Below are 22,191 nucleotides of genomic sequence, written 5' to 3'. Positions count from 1 at the left end.
ATCACTGTGGATTGTTGACTAGAGTAGAGTTCAGTATAGCAGAGTACAGTAGAGTAAAGTAGGGTAGAGTAGAGTATAGTAGGGTACAGTAGAATAGGGTAGAGTAGAGTAGAGTAGAATAGAGTAGAGTAGGGTAGAATAGAGTAGAGTAGAGTAGGGTAGAGTATAGTAGGGTACAGTAGAATAGGGTAGAATAGAGTAGAGTGGGGTAGAATAGAGTAGAGTAGGGTAGAATAGAGTAGGGTAGAATAGAGTAGAGTAGGGTAGAGTATAGTAGGGTACAGTAGAATAGGGTAGAATAGAGTAGAGTAGGGTAGAATAGAGTAGAGTAGGGTAGAATAGAGTAGGGTAGAATAGAGTAGAGTAGGGTAGAGTATAGTAGGGTACAGTAGAATAGGGTAGAATAGAGTAGAGTAGGGTAGAATAGAGTAGAGTAGGGTAGAATAGAGTAGGGTAGAATAGAGTAGAGTAGGGTAGAATAGAGTAGAGTAGGGTAGAGTATAGTAGGGTAGAATAGAGTAGGGTAGAATAGAGTAGGGTAGGGTAGAATAGAGTAGAGTAGAGTAGAGTAGAGTATAGTAGGGTAGAATAGAGTAGGGTAGAATAGAGTAGAGTAGGGTAGAATAGAGTAGAGTAGGGTAGAATAGAGTAGAGTAGGGTAGAGTATAGTAGGGTAGAGTAGAGTAGAGTAGGGTAGATTAGAGTAGAGTAGGGTAGAGTAGAGTAGGGTAGAATAGAGTAGAGTAGAGTAGGGTAGAGTATAGTAGAGTAGAGTAGAGTAGGGTAGAATAGAGTAGAGTAGGGTAGAATAGAGTAGGGTAGAGTAGGGTAGAATAGAGTAGGGTAGAGTAGGGTAGAATAGAGTAGAGTAGAGTAGAGTAGGGTAGAATAGAGTAGAGTAGGGTAGAATAGAGTAGAGTAGGGTAGAATAGAGTAGGGTAGAGTAGAGTAGGGTAGAATAGAGTAGAGTAGGGTAGGGTAGAATAGAATAGAGTAGAGTAGGGTAGAATAGGGTAGAGTAGGGTAGAATAGAATAGAGTAGAGTACAGTACAGTATAGCAGAGTACAGTAGAGTAGAGTAGAGTAGAGTAGGGTACAGTAGAGTAGGTTAGAATAGAGTAGGGTAGAATAGAATAGGGTAGAGTAGAGTAGAATAGAGTAGAGTAGTGTAGAATAAAGTAGAGTAGAATAGAATAGAGTAGAGTAAGGTAGAATAGGGTAGAGTAGGGTAGAATAGAATAGAGTACAGTACAGTACAGTATAGCAGAGTACAGTAGAATACAGTACAGTACAGTAGAGTAGAGCGGAGTAGAACAGAGTCGAGTCAAGTAAACTTTTCAGCCCACTCTACTGTACTGTGTTGTACTCTACTCTACTGTACTCTACAGTACTCTACTCTACTCTACTTTACTCTACTCTACTCTACTCTACTCTACTCTACTCTACTCTACTCTACTCTACTAGAGTTAAGTCAATCAAGTAGTTCCCTAAGGTAAGTTCATATACAAGAGATAGATATGGTAGACTGCAGAAGACAGATGAAAGTAGATGCTGACTTGGACTGGGTCTCTCCCATTTTGACTCTAATCCTGCGGATCATGAACTCGTTTGAGTTGAAGAAAGAGAAGTAAGAGTCACTGTCCCACTGCAGCGTGACTCTCAGCAGCTCTCCCAGGTCTACGTCAGTGGTCAGTAGGAAGGACACAGTGGTGTTGGTGGTCACGTTGGACCTGTGTTGGGGGGGGGGGGGGTTAGCATAGTTAGGTAAACGCATATGAAATAAAACAACCAGAACTTTTAAAACGGGGTGCTGGGCCAGAAATAATTATTTGTTTTGCTCTATTATAAATCAGCAGTGCACGGGAATTACGCACAACTTCACTGTACCATTTCAATAGACAATGTAAAGTAACACTGAAGTAACCTAATGTAAATCGACTGTAAACTAAACAGAAAATTAACCAAAAAAAAGACATAACTTGGTACTAAATTGTAAGAAGTTGAATGTTTAGCAGAGCTGCTTACAGAATGAGTTGGACGTCCTCCTTCTCTCCGCGGGTTCCATAAAGAGACACTATGAAGGGCTGCTCGTTCAGACTCAGGTTCTGCTGCTTGAAGACATGGAACTTTATCTGGTAGTGGAAGACTGAGGGTGGAGAACAGGACAGATTGTTTACGCATCATAAACAAGAAGAAGAAGAAGTAAAAGAAGAAGAATAAGAAGGAGTGGAACCTAGAAACTACAATACGGAACTTTGACGAGCTTTCTCAGTTTGATCTGCATTGTTTAGGAACACACCGACCCAGCTATCAATCAGCTGTTTAACAGATTCACCAACCCACCTTTGAAGGGCATACTGGCGCCGGTCTTCAGGTACATCTTGGCGCTCCTGGTGGTGCGTATCTTGTTGACCCCGAAGCCCAGGTTGTTGCAGCGGTTCTTACGGCAACTGAGACACAGGCCCCTGTTGAACGCGTCTTTGGAGTTGCAGCGGTAGGCCATGCTTTGCTGCTGTTTGTTCACCAGCGAGTCGATGAACAGGTGCACAGAGCGCTCGTGGGCGCACTTCACGATCTGATCCATGTCTGTTTCAATAAAATAAATAAATAAATGCAGGGTATGGCACAGGAGAGGAATAGTTATGAGTGATGTGTGTCGGACATTATGTTCACCTTCAGAACACCAATGCAGAGCGAGTGTCCTCTTACTACTAATCGCCACACTGTACTGTTGTGTTGAACTACAAACTAAAAAACATCAGCGTTACCCAATCCATTCCTCTTGGACTCCCGGCTGTTTTGAACATTCTGTTCCGTTCCAGCATTAGTACGTTTCATTCAACACGTAAAGTCTTGATGATGAGTTGGATAGAATCAGATGTTGTAATGCTGAAATACAACGTAAATGTGCAACAGGCACATCTGAAGGTCAATGAAAAACAGATTGGGAAACAATGATGTTCTCTTGTGTGTGTTTTTTTTGTCCTATACTTGTGTAATGATTTTTATTTATTTTTTAAATCACCACAGTGTGAATCCAGGGTTGGTTGAGGACAAGGCTAAGTCTGATAAGTCTACTTAGATACCAGGTAGAGAAATCCAATAATTATGTATGGAATTCTATGACTGTAGATATAGTTCTATCAGACGACAATGTGATTGTTTGTGGGATTTGGAGTTGAGCCTGGGTCTACTTACTGTAGATGCCTAGTTCTACAGAGCCCTACGGTGGAGGTGTCATAATACCCATAAAACCTAGCGGTCAAACAGGGAAATGGTTCCAATCGTTTTTCCTCCATTTATTTTTCTCATAGGGAATTTTAGAAACACTTAAAACAAGGGCTGTGTTTCATGTAGGCTTACCCTGGAGTGACATTTTGATAACCATGTAAATCTTTCTTGGACAAGGTGACTTTTATCAATATATTCGGCTTTATTTACTCTCAGATTCGAAATTGCTAATTATCATCAAAGTAGACATCATGCCAGACTACAAATCCCTGCCAGTTCCTGCACGTCATCTCTAGCTGACACCTTTGCTAAAGAAGTATTGTGTCAATTTAAAACTTGCACAAGACAGTTCACAGAATTGTAAATGTAATTGTAAAGTCATTACTAAATTTAGCTAACATTAGATAGTTAATCCAGAGATTCTTACCTTTCCCTTGATTCGGCAGTCTCATCCTGATCATCATGGTATTTGTAGTTCTTTATGATAGCCACATTAGCAGCTAATTAGCATTTCATTTTGGAGGTAAATACAGGCAAATGATAAAAGTCACCTTGTCCTAGAGAGACTTACCATGGTTATCAAAATGTTACGCCCTATGGGAAAAATGAATGGTGGAGAAATGATTGAAACCATTTCCTTGTTTGACCGCTCTCTGCTGCCCTACATACATAGACATGGAATCACTGGTCATTTTAATAATGTTTACATACTGCTTTACTCATTTCATATACAGTGGGGAGAACAAGTATTTGATACACTGCCGATTTTGCAGGTTTTCCTACTTACAAAGCATGTAGAGGTCTGTAATTTTTATCATAGGTACACTTCAACTGTGAGAGACGAAATCTAAAACAAAAATCCAGAAAATCACATTGTATGATTTTTAAGTAATTAATTTGCATTTTATTACATGACATAAGTATTTGATCACCTACCAACCAGTAAGAATTCCGGCTCTCACAGACCTGTTAGTTTTTCTTTAAGAAGCCCTCCTGTTCTCCACTCATTACCTGTATTAACTGCACCTGTTTGAACTCGTTACCTGTATAAAAGACACCTGTCCACACACTCAATCAAACAGACTCCAACCTCTCCACAATGGCCAAGACCAGAGAGCTGTGTAAGGACATCAGGGATAAAATTGTAGACCTGCACAAGGCTGGGATGGGCTACAGGACAATAGGCAAGCATCTTGGTGAGAAGGCAACAACTGTTGGCGCAATTATTAGAAAATGGAAGAAGTTCAAGATGACGGTCAATCACCCTCGGTCTGGAGCTCCATGCAAGATCTCACCTCGTGGGGCATCAATGATCATGAGGAAGGTGAGGGATCAGCCCAGAACTACACAGCAGGACCTGGTCAATGACCTGAAGAGAGCTGGGACCACAGTCTCAAAGAAAACCATTAGTAACACACTACGCTATCATGGATTAAAATCCTGCAGCGCATGCAAGGTCCCCCTGCTCAAGCCAGCGCATGTCCAGGCCCGTCTGAAGTTTGCCAATGACCATCTGGATGATCCAGAGGAGGAATAGGAGAAGGTCGTGTGGTCTGATGAGACAAAAATAGAGCTTTTTGGTCTAAACTCCACTCGCCGTGTTTGGAGGAAGAAGGATGATGAGTACAACCCCAAGAACCCATCCCAACCGTGAAGCATGGAGGTGGAAACATCATTCTTTGGGGATGCTTTTCTGCAAAGGGGTCAGGACGAATGCACCGTATTGAGGGGAGGATGGATGGGGCCATGTATCGCAAGATCTTGGCCAACAACCTCCTTCCCTCAGTAAGAGCATTGAAGATGGGTCGTGGCTGGGTCTTCCAGCATGACAACGAAACGAAACACACAGCCAGGGCAACTAAGGAGTGGCTCCGTAAGAAGCATCTCAAGGTCCTGGAGTGGTCTAGCCAGTCTCCAGACCTGAACCCAATAGAACATCTTTGGAGGGAGCTGAAAGTCCGTATTGCCCAGCGACAGCCCCGAAACCTGAAGGATCTGGGGAAGGTCTGTATGGAGGAGTGGGCCAAAATCCCTGCTGCAGTGTGTGCAAACATGGTCAAGAACTACAGGAAACGTATGAGCTCTGTAATTGCAAACAAAGGTTTCTGTACCAAATATTAAGTTCTGCTTTTCTGATGTATCAAATACTTATGTCATGCAATAAAATGCAAATTAATTATTTAAAAATCACACAATGTGATTTTCTGGATTTTTGTTTTAGATTCCGTCTCTCACAGTTGAAGTGTACCTATGATAAAAATTACAGACCTCTACATGCTTTGTAAGTAGGAAAACCTGCAAAATCGGCAGTGTATCAAATACTTGTTCTCCCCACTGTACATGTATATGCTGTATTCTATTCTACTGTATTTTAGTCAATGCCACTCCGACATTGCTCGTCCTAATATTTATATATTTGTTAATTCCATTCTTTTACTTTTAGACTTGTTAATTGTTGTGAATTGTTAGATACTACTGCATTGTTGGACCTAGGAACACAAGCATTTCGCTACACCCGCAATAACATCTACTAAATATGTGTATGAGGCCAACCTTTTTTATGTTGATTTGATTTGATATTTTATGGGTATTATGACTCATACTGTGGTACTCTATTAAACTACAGTGTGAGGGTTTGTGGGAGTTGGAGTTAAGCCTGTGTCTTCTCACTGTAGATGCCTAGATCTATTGAACTACAGTGTGAGGGTTTGTGGGAGTTGGAGTTGGAGTTGGAGTTAAGCCTGTGTCTTCTCACTGTAGATGCCTAGTTCTATTGAACTACAGTGTGAGGGTTTGTGGGAGTTGGAGTGAAGCCTGGGTCTACTCACTGTGGAGGCCAAAGCTTCTCATCATGTCTACGGTGTGCCGGAAGGAGCAGCCTGGCTGCGCGGTTCCTCCGTTGGGGTAGATGTCCACGTGGCCCACGGGTCTCTGGATACCGATACTGAGATCTGGAGACCCCCTGGTGTTGGTGTGGAGGACGTCCACAAATGTTGCATCGTCAGGAGACAAGCGGTTTAGGTGCTCAGCGTATTCGAAGCGAGGCCCAGCCGGATCCAAGCCTGACAGAGAGAGCAGGACAGGGAGAGGGACATTAGAGAACTGGTATCTAACAGAACTACTATAATCTGCTCTGTTGTTAATAGTTAGTAACTACTGCATATATTCAGAACACTGTCAGCCTGCTGTTGTGGTGTCAGTCTGCTGTTGTGGTGTCAGTCTGCTGTTGTGGTGTCAGTCTGCTGTTGTGGTGTCAGTCTGCTGTTGTGGTGTCAGTCTGCTGTTGTGGTGTCAGTCTGCTGTTATGGTGTCAGTCTGCTGTTGTGGTGTCAGTCTGCTGTTATGGTGTCAGTCTGCTGTTGTGGTGTCAGCCTGCTGTTATGGTGTCAGTCTGCTGTTGTGGTGTCAGTCTGCTGTTATGGTGTCAGCCTGCTGTTGTGGTGTCAGCCTGCTGTTGTGGTGTCAGCCTGCTGTTATGGTGTCAGCCTGCTGTTGTGGTGTCAGCCTGCTGTTATGGTGTCAGCCTGCTGTTGTGGTGTCAGTCTGCTGTTGTGGTGTCAGTCTGCTGTTGTGGTGTCAGTCTGCTGTTATGGTGTCAGCCTGCTGTTGTGGTGTCAGCCTGCTGTTGTGGTGTCAGTCTGCTGTTATGGTGTCAGTCTGCTGTTATGGTGTCAGTCTGCTGTTATGGTGTCAGCCTGCTGTTGTGGTGTCAGTCTGCTGTTGTGGTGTCAGTCTGCTGTTGTGGTGTCAGTCTGCTGTTATGGTGTCAGTCTGCTGTTGTGGTGTCAGTATGCTGTTGTGGTGTCAGTCTGCTGTTGTGGTGTCAGTCTGCTGTTATGGTGTCAGCCTGCTGTTGTGGTGTCAGCCTGCTGTTATGGTGTCAGCCTGCTGTTGTGGTGTCAGTCTGCTGTTGTGGTGTCAGTCTGCTGTTGTGGTGTCAGTCTGCTGTTGTGGTGTCAGTCTGCTGTTGTGGTGTCAGCCTGCTGTTGTGGTGTCAGCCTGCTGTTGTGGTGTCAGTCTGCTGTTGTGGTGTCAGTCTGCTGTTGTGGTGTCAGCCTGCTGTTGTGGTGTCAGCCTGCCATGATGTATTAGAACACATGGTTCAAGGTACAAGCCTTTTGAGTGTTATACAGCAGTATTTTGGGGTGTTATAAATATTCATTTCGGGGGTTATAAATAGTAATTTCAAGGGGTTATAAATAGTCCTTTTGGGTGTTATAAATATTAATTTTGGGTGATATAAATAGTCCTTTTGGGTGTTATAAATAGTAATTTTGGGTGTTTTAAATAGTCCTTTTGGGTGTTATAAATAGTTATTTTGGGTGTTATAAATAGTTGTTTTGTGTGTTATAAATAGTCATTTTACATTCATACAAGTTCTCACTGATAAAAAGAACATGTGTAACATGAGTTGTTACTCCCTCAAACTGACCTCAACCTGAAGTTAGTTCAGTAGGACCTCTGAATGGTCCTTCCAGCGTTCTTAAGGCCTAAAGGCATTGCCTTAAACTGATACAGGTCAAATAAGGAGTTGTTACTGCCTTGGTTTCGGCCCTGGCCTGAACCGTTATGTTATCTGAGGTGGGTAATGGCATGCTTAGTTATACAAATAAGTTGAGATGGATGGGAAGGGCAAAGAAAAGACAGTGGTAACCTGTATCAGTTTATCGGCCTGTATCAGTTTAAAGCCATTACCCAGAAGCCTTCGGGCCTGTATCAGTTTAAAGCCATTACCCAAAAGCCTTCGGGCCTGTATCAGTTTAAAGCCATTACCCAAAGCCTTCGGGCCTGTATCAGTTTAAAGCCATTACCCAAAAGCCTTCGGGCCTGTATCAGTTTAAAGCCATTACCCAAAAGCCTTTGGGCCTGTATCAGTTTAAAGCCATTACCCAAAAGCCTTCGGGCCTGTATCAGTTTAAAGCCATTACCCAAAATCCTTCGGGCCTGTATCAGTTTAAAGCCATTACCCCAAAGCCTTCGGGCCTGTATCAGTTTATCGGCCTGTATCAGTTTAAAGCCATTACCCAAAGCCTTCGGGCCTGTATCAGTTTAAAGCCATTACCCAAAGCCTTCGGGCCTGTATCAGTTTAAAGCCATTACCCAAAAGCCTTCGGGCCTGTATCAGTTTAAAGCCATTACCCAAAAGCCTTTGGGCCTGTATCAGTTTAAAGCCATTACCCAAAAGCCTTCGGGCCTGTATCAGTTTAAAGCCATTACCCAAAAGCCTTCGGGCCTGTATCAGTTTAAAGCCATTACCCAAAAGCCTTCGGGCCTGTATCAGATTAAAGCCATTACCCAAAAGCCTTCGGGCCTGTATCATGTTAAAGCCATTACCCCAAAGCCTTCGGGCCTGTATCAGTTTATCGGCCTGTATCAGTTTAAAGCCATTACCCAAAGCCTTCGGGCCTGTATCAGTTTAAAGCCATTACCCAAAGCCTTCGGGCCTGTATCAGTTTAAAGCCATTACCCAAAAGCCTTCGGGCCTGTATCAGTTTAAAGCCATTACCCAAAAGCCTTTGGGCCTGTATCAGTTTAAAGCCATTACCCAAAAGCCTTCGGGCCTGTATCAGTTTAAAGCCATTACCCAAAAGCCTTCGGGCCTGTATCAGTTTAAAGCCATTACCCAAAAGCCTTCGGGCCTGTATCAGTTTAAAGCCATTACCCAAAGCTTATTGGCCTTAAGCATACTGGAGTGACCTTTCAAATGGGCAGATGTAGGGAGTTCTTGGGAAACTGTGAGATGTCACCTTTTTTTGTCTATATAGATGACATCGTCGTCTACTCCCCCAACAAGTCTCAATGCTATCTTCAGCAAACTCCATGATGCCAACTGGTTAACAAAAAACAGCTGTACAGCTTCTCACTAGGTCTAGGCAATCTCACTCACTCTAAGGGAGGGGAAATGAGTTGGGTGTTTACTTAAGCAGTGATTGGCTGACCAAAGTGGGGTGACTGCAAATTGATAGGCAACAAACCATTATAACTGCTATAGGGGTGCAACGTAAATACCAAAAAAGAATTCAGGGAAAACTTGTATATGTTAGGTTTAGAACAGAGCCTAATGACACAGCAGTGATTAGGTTGATTGACAGATGGACAGATACCATACGAGGGCTGGGTCCTACCCAGAGCCACATACTTCTCTGTTATATATATTTTTTGGTCCTACCCACCAGTGATATTACTATGTTATCTGGCTGTGGCCTGGTCCTACCCACCAGCGATATTGCTCTGTTATCTGGCTGTGGTCTGGTCCTACCCACCAGTTATATTACTCTGTTATCTGGCTGTGGTCTGGTCCTACCCACCAGTGATATTACTCTGTTATCTGGCTGTGGTCTGGTCCTACCCACCAGTGATATTACTCTGTTATCTGGCTGGGGTCTGGTCCTACCCACCAGCAATATTACTCTGTTATCTGGCTGTGGTCTGGTCCTACCCACCAGTGATATTACTCTGTTATCTGGCTGTGGTCTGGTCCTAACCACCAGTTATATTACTCTGTTATCTGGCTGTGGTCTGGTCCTACCCACCAGCGGGTCCCTGAGTAGCAGAGTTGAGGTGGATTGAGAGATGGTTATATGTCTCTATTGGTCCTACAGAAACCTGCTCCTACAGGCACCGTACGAGGGATGAGAGCATCTAAGTCCTACCCACCAGTGATCCTGTTGACCTTGTTGTTGGTCAGGTTTCCAGCTACGCCAGCCACGTGTGCTCCCAGGCTGTAGCCCAGCAGGTGGAGGTTCTTCAGGTCATACTTCAGATCCACCTGAGGGGAGGTATCGTTTACTTTTAACAGAGGATTGGTGCGTTTCAGATCCACATAAATAAGAGAACACATGGATTATGGTTCTGGAATGATCAGTGTGGTAGAACAGTCGACTATCACATCAAACTGCATCGATCTCCATTGCTAATTCTCTCTCTCTCTCTCATCACCCCCCCATCTCGCTCTCTCATCACCCCCCCATCTCTCTCTCTCTCATCACCCCCCCATCTCTCTCTCTTCTCACATAAATTCTAGCCTAATGACAATCGCCAAATGTCATTACACTTTTTTTTGCCATTTTGTGTAAAAGATGTCTCTTTCCATTCACCTCTGTTTGGTGGCTGGAAATATGTTACGCGTGGATGAACGGACGCTGGGTACACCTAGTAAAGGAGCCCTTTGATGTGATTGGTTGACAATCAGATGAAAACATCACGATTGGTTGTGCCACGTCAAAATGTAATACATTTTAAAAGTTAAATTACAAATCTTTAGACTAGTGCCACAGTGATCCTATTGAATTAATAGGGATTCTATATGGATTTCCATGATTAAGAGGTACTGTTACGGGAAGAAATTACATCTACTTTCGCCCTTGTATAAATCCAATATATTATCATTACAGTATCGTACCAAAACGGCATCATGATCAAACCCTCACCTCCAGCCAGTTGATGAGCCTGGCCACATCCTCTCCAACCAGCTTGGTGTTGGCAGCAGAGTTGGGGTAGTAGTGCTGGGCCCGGTCCAGCCAGTCCACCACTAGAACGTTGGCATTGGGCACACGCTCAAACAGGGCCGCTACCAGCTTGTGGATCCAGCTCTCAAACAGACCTGCCACCTAGAACACAAGGCAGGAAGATACAAGTGTATTAGGGATGACTTACAGGTTCGTTAGGGCAAACCTCAAAGACACACTATTCCCTATGTAGTACACTACTAACCAGACCCTATGTAGTACACTACTAACCAGAACCTATCTAGTACAGTACTAACCAGACCCTATGTAGTACACTACTAACCAGACCCTATGTAGTACAGTACTAAACAGACCCTATGTAGTACACTACTAACCAGACCCTATGTAGTGCAGTACTAACCAGACCCCCTATGTAGTACACTACTAACCAGACCCTATGTAGTGCACTACTAACCAGACCCTATGTAGTACAGTACTAACCAGACGCTGTGTAGTACACTACTAACCAGACCCTATGTAGTACAGTACTAACCAGACCCTATGTAGTACACTACTAACCAGACCCTATGTAGTGCAGTACTAACCAGACCCCCTATGTAGTACACTACTAACCAGACCCTATGTAGTGCACTACTAACCGGAACCTATGTAGTACAGTACTAACCAGACCCTATATAGTACACTACTAACCAGACCCTATGTAGTGCAATACTAACCAGACCCTATGTAGTACACTACTAACCAGACCATATGTAGTACACTACTAACCAGACCCTATGCAGTGCAGTACTAACCAGACCCTATGTAGTACAGTACTAAACAGACCCTATGTAGTACACTACTAACCAGACCCTATGTAGTGCAGTACTAACCAGACCCCCTATGTAGTACACTACTAACCAGACCCTATGTAGTGCACTACTAACCAGACCCTATGTAGTACAGTACTAACCAGACCCTGTGTAGTACACTACTAACCAGACCCTATGTAGTACAGTACTAACCAGACCCTATGTAGTACACTACTAACCAGACCCTATGTAGGGCAGTACTAACCAGACCCCCTATGTAGTACACTACTAACCAGACCCTATGTAGTGCACTACTAACCGGAACCTATGTAGTACAGAACTAACCAGACCCTATATAGTACACTACTAAACAGACCCTATGTAGTGCAATACTAACCAGACCCTATGTAGTACACTACTAACCAGTCCCTATGTAGTACACTACTAACCAGACCCTATGTAGTACACTACTAGCCAGACCCTATGTGGCAGTACTAACCAGACCCTATGTAGTGCAGTACTAACCAGACCATATGTAGTACACTACTAACCAGACCCTATATACTACACTACTAACCAGACCATATGTAGTGCAGTACTAACCAGACCCTATGTAGTACACTACTAACCAGACCCTATGTAGAGCAGTACTAACCAGACCCTATGTAGTACACTACTAACCAGACCCTATGTAGTGCACTACTAACCAGACCCTATGTAGTGCAGTACAATCCAGACCCTATGTAGTGCAAAACTAACCAGACCCTATGCAGTGCAGTACTAACCAGACCCTATGCAGTGCAGTACTAACCAGACCCTATGTAGTGCAATACTAACCTGACCCTATGCTGTGCAGTACTAACCAGACCCTATGCAGTGCAGTACTAACCAGACCCTATGTAGTGCAATACTAACCTGACCCTATGTAGTGCAGTACTAACCAGACCCTATGTAGTACACTACTAACCAGACCCTATGTAGTACACTACTAGCCAGACCCTATGTGGCAGTACTAACCAGACCCTATGTAGTGCAGTACTAACCAGACCATATGTAGTACACTACTAACCAGACCCTATATACTACACTACTAACCAGACCATATGTAGTGCAGTACTAACCAGACCCTATGTAGTACACTACTAACCAGACCCTATGTAGAGCAGTACTAACCAGACCCTATGTAGTACACTACTAACCAGACCCTATGTAGTGCACTACTAACCAGACCCTATGTAGTGCAGTACAATCCAGACCCTATGTAGTGCAAAACTAACCAGACCCTATGCAGTGCAGTACTAACCAGACCCTATGCAGTGCAGTACTAACCAGACCCTATGTAGTGCAATACTAACCTGACCCTATGCTGTGCAGTACTAACCAGACCCTATGCAGTGCAGTACTAACCAGACCCTATGTAGTGCAATACTAACCTGACCCTATGTAGTGCAGTACTAACCAGACCCTAAGTAGGGCAGTACTAACCAGAGCCTATGTGGCAGAACTAACCAGACCCTATGTAGTACACTACTAACCAGACCCTATGCAGTGCAGAACTAACCAGACCCTATGTAGTGCAATACTAACCAGACCCTATGTAGTGCAGTACTAACCAGACACTATGTAGGGCAGTACTAACCAGACCCTATGTGGCAGAACTAACCGGACCCTATGTAGTACACTACTAACCAGACCCTATGCAGTGCAGTACTAACCAGACCCTATGTAGTACACTACTAACCAAACCCTATGTAGTACAGTACTAACCAGACCCTATGTAGTACACTAATAACCAGACCCTATGTAGTGCAGTACTAACCAGACCCCCTATGTAGTACACTACTAACCAGACCCTATGTAGTGCACTACTAACCAGACCCTATGTAGTACAGTACTAACCAAACCCTATATAGGGTACTACTAACCAGACCCTATGTAGTGCAATACTAACCAGACCCTATGTAGTACACTACTAACCAGACCCTATGTAGTACACTACTAACCAGACCCTATGCAGTGCAGTACTAACCAGACCCTATGTAGTACACTACTAACCAGACCCTATGTATTACACTACTAACCAGACCCTATGTAGTACACTACTAACCAGACCCTATGTAGTACACTACTAACCAGACCGTATGTGGCAGTACTAACCAGACCCTATGTAGTGCAGTACTAACCAGACCCTATGTAGGGCAGTACTAACCAGACCCTATTTAGTACACTACTAACCAGACCATATGTAGTGCAGTACTAACCAGACCCTATGTAGTGCAATACTAACCAGACCCTATGTAGGGCAGTACTAACCAGACCCTATGTAGTACACTACTAACCAGACCCTATGTAGTGCAGTACTATCCAGACCCTATGCAGTGCAGTACTAACCAGACCCTATGTAGTGCAATACTAACCTGACCCTATGTAGTGCAGTACTAACCAGACCCTATGTAGTGCAGTACTAACCAGACCCTATGTAGGGCAGTACTAACCAGACCCTATGTGGCAGAACTAACCAGACCCTATGTAGTACACTACTAACCAGACCCTATGTAGTGCAGTACTAACCAGACCCTATGTAGTGCAGCACTAACCAGACCCTATGTAGGGCACTACTAACCTGACCCTATGTTGTGCACTACTAACCAGACCCTATGTAGTACAGTACTAACCAGACCCTATGTAGTGCAGCACTAACCAGACCCTATGTAGTGCAATACTAACCAGACCCTATGTAGTACAGTACTAACCAGACCCTATGTAGTACAGTACTAACCAGACCCTATGTAGTGCACTACTAACCAGACCCTATGTAGTGCAATACTAACCAGACCCTATGTAGTGCAGTACTAACCAGACCCTATGTAGTGCAGTACTAACCAGACCCTATGTAGTACACTACTAACCAGACCCTATGTAGTACAGTACTAACCAGAACCTATGTAGTACACTACTAACCATACCCTATGTAGTACACTACTAACCATACCCTATGTAGTACACTACTAACCAGACCCTATGTAGGGCAGTACTAACCAGACCCTATGTAGGGCAGTACTAACCAGACCCTATGTAGTACAGTACTAACCAGACCATATGTAGTACCCTACTAACCAGACCCTATGTAGTGCAGTACTAACCAGACCCTATGTAGTGCACTACTAACCAGACCCTATGTAGAGCAGTACTAACCAGACCCTATGTGGCAGCACTAACCAGACCCTATGTAGTGCAGTACTAACCAGACCCTATGTAGTGCAGTACTAACCAGATCCTATGTAGTGCAGTACTAACCAGACCCTATGTAGTGCAGTACTAACCAGACCCTATGTAGTGCAGTACTAACTAGACCCTATGTGGCAGCACTAACCAGACCCTATGTAGTGCAGTACTAACCAGACCCCCTATGTAGTACACTACTAACCAGACCCTATGTAGTGCACTACTAACCAGACCCTATGTAGTACAGTACTAACCAGACCCTATATAGTACACTACTAACCAGACCCTATGTATTACACTACTAACCAGACCCTATGTAGTACACTACTAACCAGACCCTATGTAGTGCACTACTAACCAGACCCTATGTAGTACACTACTAACCAGACCGTATGTGGCAGTACTAACCAGACCCTATGTAGTGCAGTACTAACCAGACCCTATTTAGGGCAGTACTAACCAGACCCTATTTAGTACACTACTAACCAGACCATATGTAGTGCAGTACTAACCAGACCCTATGTAGTACACTACTAACCAGACCCGATGTAGTACACTACTAACCAGACCCTATGTAGAGCAGTACTAACCAGACCCTATGTAGTGCAGTACTATCCAGACCCTATGCAGTGCAGTACTAACCAGACCCTATGTAGTACACTACTAACCAGACCCTATGCTGTGCAGTACTAACCAGACCCTATGTAGTGCACTACTAACCAGACCCTATGTAGTGCAATACTAACCAGACCCTATGTAGTGCAGTACTAACCAGACCCTATGTAGTGCAGTACTAACCAGACCCTATGTAGTGCAGTACTAACCAGACCCTATGTAGTACACTACTAACCAGACCCTATGTAGTACAGTACTAACCAGAACCTATGTAGTACACTACTAACCATACCCTATGTAGTACACTACTAACCATACCCTATGTAGTACACTACTAACCAGACCCTATGTAGGGCAGTACTAACCAGACCCTATGTAGGGCAGTACTAACCAGACCCTATGTAGTGCAATACTAACCAGACCCTATGTAGTACACTACTAACCAGACCCTATGTAGTACACTACTAACCAGACCCTATGCAGTGCAGTACTAACCAGACCCTATGTAGTACACTACTAACCAGACCCTATGTATTACACTACTAACCAGACCCTATGTAGTACACTACTAACCAGACCCTATGTAGTACACTACTAACCAGACCGTATGTGGCAGTACTAACCAGACCCTATGTAGTGCAGTACTAACCAGACCCTATGTAGGGCAGTACTAACCAGACCCTATTTAGTACACTACTAACCAGACCATATGTAGTGCAGTACTAACCAGACCCTATGTAGTGCAATACTAACCAGACCCTATGTAGGGCAGTACTAACCAGACCCTATGTAGTACACTACTAACCAGACCCTATGTAGTGCAGTACTATCCAGACCCTATGCAGTGCAGTACTAACCAGACCCTATGTAGTGCAATACTAACCTGACCCTATGTAGTGCAGTACTAACCAGACCCTATGTAGTGCAGTACTAACCAGACCCTATGTAGGGCAGTACTAACCAGACCCTATGTGGCAGAACTAACCAGACCCTATGTAGTACACTACTAACCAGACCCTATGCAGTGCAGTACTAACCAGACCCTATGTAGTGCAGCACTAACCAGACCCTATGTAGGGCACTACTAACCTGACCCTATGTTGTGCATTACTAACCAGACCCTATGTAGTACAGTACTAACCAGACCCTATGTAGTGCAGCACTAACCAGACCCTATGTAGTGCAATACTAACCAGACCCTATGTAGTACAGTACTAACCAGACCCTATGTAGTACAGTACTAACCAGACCCTATGTAGTGCACTACTAACCAGACCCTATGTAGTGCAATACTAACCAGACCCTATGTAGTGCAGTACTAACCAGACCCTATGTAGGGCAGTACTAACCAGACCCTATGTAGGGCAGTACTAACCAGACCCTATGTAGTACAGTACTAACCAGACCATATGTAGTACCCTACTAACCAGACCCTATGTAGTGCAGTACTAACCAGACCCTATGTAGTGCACTACTAACCAGACCCTATGTAGAGCAGTACTAACCAGACCCTATGTGGCAGCACTAACCAGACCCTATGTAGTGCAGTACTAACCAGACCCTATGTAGTGCAGTACTAACCAGATCCTATGTAGTGCAGTACTAACCAGACCCTATGTAGTGCAGTACTAACCAGACCCTATGTAGTGCAGTACTAACTAGACCCTATGTGGCAGCACTAACCAGACCCTATGTAGTGCAGTACTAACCAGACCCCCTATGTAGTACACTACTAACCAGACCCTATGTAGTGCACTACTAACCAGACCCTATGTAGTACAGTACTAACCAGACCCTATATAGTACACTACTAACCAGACCCTATGTATTACACTACTAACCAGACCCTATGTAGTACACTACTAACCAGACCCTATGTAGTGCACTACTAACCAGACCCTATGTAGTACACTACTAACCAGACCGTATGTGGCAGTACTAACCAGACCCTATGTAGTGCAGTACTAACCAGACCCTATTTAGGGCAGTACTAACCAGACCCTATTTAGTACACTACTAACCAGACCATATGTAGTGCAGTACTAACCAGACCATATGTAGTACACTACTAACCAGACCCGATGTAGTACACTACTAACCAGACCCTATGTAGAGCAGTACTAACCAGACCCTATGTAGTGCAGTACTATCCAGACCCTATGCAGTGCAGTACTAACCAGACCCTATGTAGTACACTACTAACCAGACCCTATGCTGTGCAGTACTAACCAGACCCTATGTAGTGCACTACTAACCAGACCCTATGTAGTGCAATACTAACCAGACCCTATGTAGTGCAGTACTAACCAGACCCTATGTAGTGCAGTACTAACCAGACCCTATGTAGTGCAGTACTAACCAGACCCTATGTAGTACACTACTAACCAGACCCTATGTAGTACAGTACTAACCAGAACCTATGTAGTACACTACTAACCATACCCTATGTAGTACACTACTAACCATACCCTATGTAGTACACTACTAACCAGACCCTATGTAGGGCAGTACTAACCAGACCCTATGTAGGGCAGTACTAACCAGACCCTATGTAGTGCAATACTAACCAGACCCTATGTAGTACACTACTAACCAGACCCTATGTAGTACACTACTAACCAGACCCTATGCAGTGCAGTACTAACCAGACCCTATGTAGTACACTACTAACCAGACCCTATGTATTACACTACTAACCAGACCCTATGTAGTACACTACTAACCAGACCCTATGTAGTACACTACTAACCAGACCGTATGTGGCAGTACTAACCAGACCCTATGTAGTGCAGTACTAACCAGACCCTATGTAGGGCAGTACTAACCAGACCCTATTTAGTACACTACTAACCAGACCATATGTAGTGCAGTACTAACCAGACCCTATGTAGTGCAATACTAACCAGACCCTATGTAGGGCAGTACTAACCAGACCCTATGTAGTACACTACTAACCAGACCCTATGTAGTGCAGTACTATCCAGACCCTATGCAGTGCAGTACTAACCAGACCCTATGTAGTGCAATACTAACCTGACCCTATGTAGTGCAGTACTAACCAGACCCTATGTAGTGCAGTACTAACCAGACCCTATGTAGTGCACTACTAACCAGACCCTATGTAGTGCAATACTAACCAGACCCTATGTAGTACACTACTAACCAGACCCTATGCAGTGCAGTACTAACCAGACCCTATGTAGTGCAGCACTAACCAGACCCTATGTAGGGCACTACTAACCTGACCCTATGTTGTGCATTACTAACCAGACCCTATGTAGTACAGTACTAACCAGACCCTATGTAGTGCAGCACTAACCAGACCCTATGTAGTGCAATACTAACCAGACCCTATGTAGTAGAGTACTAACCAGACCCTATGTAGTACAGTACTAACCAGACCCTATGTAGTGCACTACTAACCAGACCCTATGTAGTGCAATACTAACCAGACCCTATGTAGTGCAGTACTAACCAGACCCTATGTAGTGCAGTACTAACCAGACCCTATGTAGTGCAGTACTAACCAGACCCTATGTAGTACACTACTAACCAGACCCTATGTAGTACAGTACTAACCAGAACCTATGTAGTACACTACTAACCATACCCTATGTAGTACACTACTAACCATACCCTATGTAGTACACTACTAACCAGACCCTATGTAGGGCAGTACTAACCAGACCCTATGTAGGGCAGTACTAACCAGACCCTATGTAGTACAGTACTAACCAGACCATATGTAGTACCCTACTAACCAGACCCTATGTAGTGCAGTACTAACCAGACCCTATGTAGTGCACTACTAACCAGACCGTATGTGGCAGTACTAACCAGACCCTATGTAGTGCAGTACTAACCAGACCCTATGTAGGGCAGTACTAACCAGACCCTATTTAGTACACTACTAACCAGACCATATGTAGTGCAGTACTAACCAGACCCTATGTAGTGCAATACTAACCAGACCCTATGTAGGGCAGTACTAACCAGACCCTATGTAGTACACTACTAACCAGACCCTATGTAGTGCAGTACTATCCAGACCCTATGCAGTGCAGTACTAACCAGACCCTATGTAGTGCAATACTAACCTGACCCTATGTAGTGCAGTACTAACCAGACCCTATGTAGTGCAGTACTAACCAGACCCTATGTAGGGCAGTACTAACCAGACCCTATGTGGCAGAACTAACCAGACCCTATGTAGTACACTACTAACCAGACCCTATGCAGTGCAGTACTAACCAGACCCTATGTAGTGCAGCACTAACCAGACCCTATGTAGGGCATTACTAACCTGACCCTATGTTGTGCACTACTAACCAGACCCTATGTAGTACAGTACTAACCAGACCCTATGTAGTGCAGCACTAACCAGACCCTATGTAGTGCAATACTAACCAGACCCTATGTAGTACAGTACTAACCAGACCCTATGTAGTACAGTACTAACCAGACCCTATGTAGTGCACTACTAACCAGACCCTATGTAGTGCAATACAAACCAGACCCTATGTAGTGCAGTACTAACCAGACCCTATGTAGTGCAGTACTAACCAGACCCTATGTAGTGCAGTACTAACCAGACCCTATGTAGTACACTACTAACCAGACCCTATGTAGTACAGTACTAACCAGAACCTATGTAGTACACTACTAACCATACCCTATGTAGTACACTACTAACCATACCCTATGTAGTACACTACTAACCAGACCCTATGTAGGGCAGTACTAACCAGACCCTATGTAGGGCAGTACTAACCAGACCCTATGTAGTACAGTACTAACCAGACCATATGTAGTACCCTACTAACCAGACCCTATGTAGTGCAGTACTAACCAGACCCTATGTAGTGCACTACTAACCAGACCCTATGTAGAGCAGTACTAACCAGACCCTATGTGGCAGCACTAACCAGACCCTATGTAGTGCAGTACTAACCAGACCCTATGTAGTGCAGTACTAACCAGATCCTATGTAGTGCAGTACTAACCAGACCCTATGTAGTGCAGTACTAACCAGACCCTATGTAGTGCAGTACTAACTAGACCCTATGTGGCAGCACTAACCAGACCCTATGTAGTGCAGTACTAACCAGACCCCCTATGTAGTACACTACTAACCAGACCCTATGTAGTGCACTACTAACCAGACCCTATGTAGTACAGTACTAACCAGACCCTATATAGTACACTACTAACCAGACCCTATGTATTACACTACTAACCAGACCCTATGTAGTACACTACTAACCAGACCCTATGTAGTGCACTACTAACCAGACCCTATGTAGTACACTACTAACCAGACCGTATGTGGCAGTACTAACCAGACCCTATGTAGTGCAGTACTAACCAGACCCTATGTAGGGCAGTACTAACCAGACCCTATTTAGTACACTACTAACCAGACCATATGTAGTGCAGTACTAACCAGACCCTATGTAGTACACTACTAACCAGACCCTATGTAGTACACTACTAACCAGACCCTATGTAGAGCAGTACTAACCAGACCCTATGTAGTGCAGTACTATCCAGACCCTATGCAGTGCAGTACTAACCAGACCCTATGTAGTACACTACTAACCAGACCCTATGCTGTGCAGTACTAACCAGACCCTATGCAGTGCAGTACTAACCAGACCCTATGTAGTGCAATACTAACCAGACCCTGTGTAGTACAGTACTAACCAGACCCTATGTAGTACAGTACTAACCAGACCCTATGTAGTGCACTACTAACCAGACCCTATGTAGTGCAATACTAACCAGACCCTATGTAGTGCAGTACTAACCAGACCCTATGTAGTGCAGTACTAACCAGACCCTATGTAGTGCAGTACTAACCAGACCCTATGTAGTACACTACTAACCAGACCCTATGTAGTACAGTACTAACCAGAACCTATGTAGTACACTACTAACCATACCCTATGTAGTACACTACTAACCATACCCTATGTAGTACACTACTAACCAGACCCTATGTAGGGCAGTACTAACCAGACCCTATGTAGGGCAGTACTAACCAGACCCTATGTAGTACAGTACTAACCAGACCATATGTAGTACCCTACTAACCAGACCCTATGTAGTGCAGTACTAACCAGACCCTATGTAGTGCACTACTAACCAGACCCTATGTAGAGCAGTACTAACCAGACCCTATGTGGCAGCACTAACCAGACCCTATGTAGTGCAGTACTAACCAGACCCTATGTAGTGCAGTACTAACCAGATCCTATGTAGTGCAGTACTAACCAGACCCTATGTAGTGCAGTACTAACCAAACCCTATGTAGTGCAGTACTAACTAGACCCTATGTGGCAGCACTAACCAGACCCTATGTAGTGCAGTACTAACCAGACCCCCTATGTAGTACACTACTAACCAGACCCTATGTAGTGCACTACTAACCAGACCCTATGTAGTACAGTACTAACCAGACCCTATATAGTACACTACTAACCAGACCCTATATATTACACTACTAACCAGACCCTATGTAGTACACTACTAACCAGACCCTATGTAGTACACTACTAACCAGACCGTATGTGGCAGTACTAACCAGACCCTATGTAGTGCAGTACTAACCAGACCCTATGTAGGGCAGTACTAACCAGACCCTATTTAGTACACTACTAACCAGACCATATGTAGTGCAGTACTAACCAGACCCTATGTAGTACACTACTAACCAGACCTTATGTAGTACACTACTAACCAGACCCTATGTAGAGCAGTACTAACCAGAACCTATGTAGTACACTACTAACCAGACCATATGTAGTGCAGTACTAACCAGACCCTATGTAGTGCAGAACTAACCAGACCCTATGCAGTGC

The 22,191-nt window shown here is 44.2% G+C and overlaps 1 protein-coding gene across 1 annotated transcript in view; it reads right to left on the bottom strand.

Annotated features, from left to right (window-relative positions):
- The window catches only part of LOC139550167 (lipoprotein lipase), a 35,443-nt gene that overhangs the window by 1,728 nt on the left and 11,524 nt on the right, over positions 1 to 22,191 (bottom strand). Inside the window, exons 3-8 of the mRNA XM_071360855.1 lie at positions 10,662 to 10,841; positions 9,889 to 10,000; positions 6,060 to 6,293; positions 2,344 to 2,586; positions 2,026 to 2,146; positions 1,557 to 1,730 (exon numbers count right to left, since the gene is read on the bottom strand). Of these exons, the coding sequence (XP_071216956.1) occupies positions 1,557 to 1,730; positions 2,026 to 2,146; positions 2,344 to 2,586; positions 6,060 to 6,293; positions 9,889 to 10,000; positions 10,662 to 10,841 (1,064 nt within the window). The remainder of the gene's footprint in view (positions 1 to 1,556; positions 1,731 to 2,025; positions 2,147 to 2,343; positions 2,587 to 6,059; positions 6,294 to 9,888; positions 10,001 to 10,661; positions 10,842 to 22,191) is intronic.

Source organism: Salvelinus alpinus, chromosome 23, assembly GCF_045679555.1.
Source record: "Salvelinus alpinus chromosome 23, SLU_Salpinus.1, whole genome shotgun sequence".
Classification (NCBI taxonomy): Eukaryota; Metazoa; Chordata; class Actinopteri; order Salmoniformes; family Salmonidae; genus Salvelinus; species Salvelinus alpinus.
This window is presented reverse-complemented; position numbering and strand designations above follow the sequence as displayed.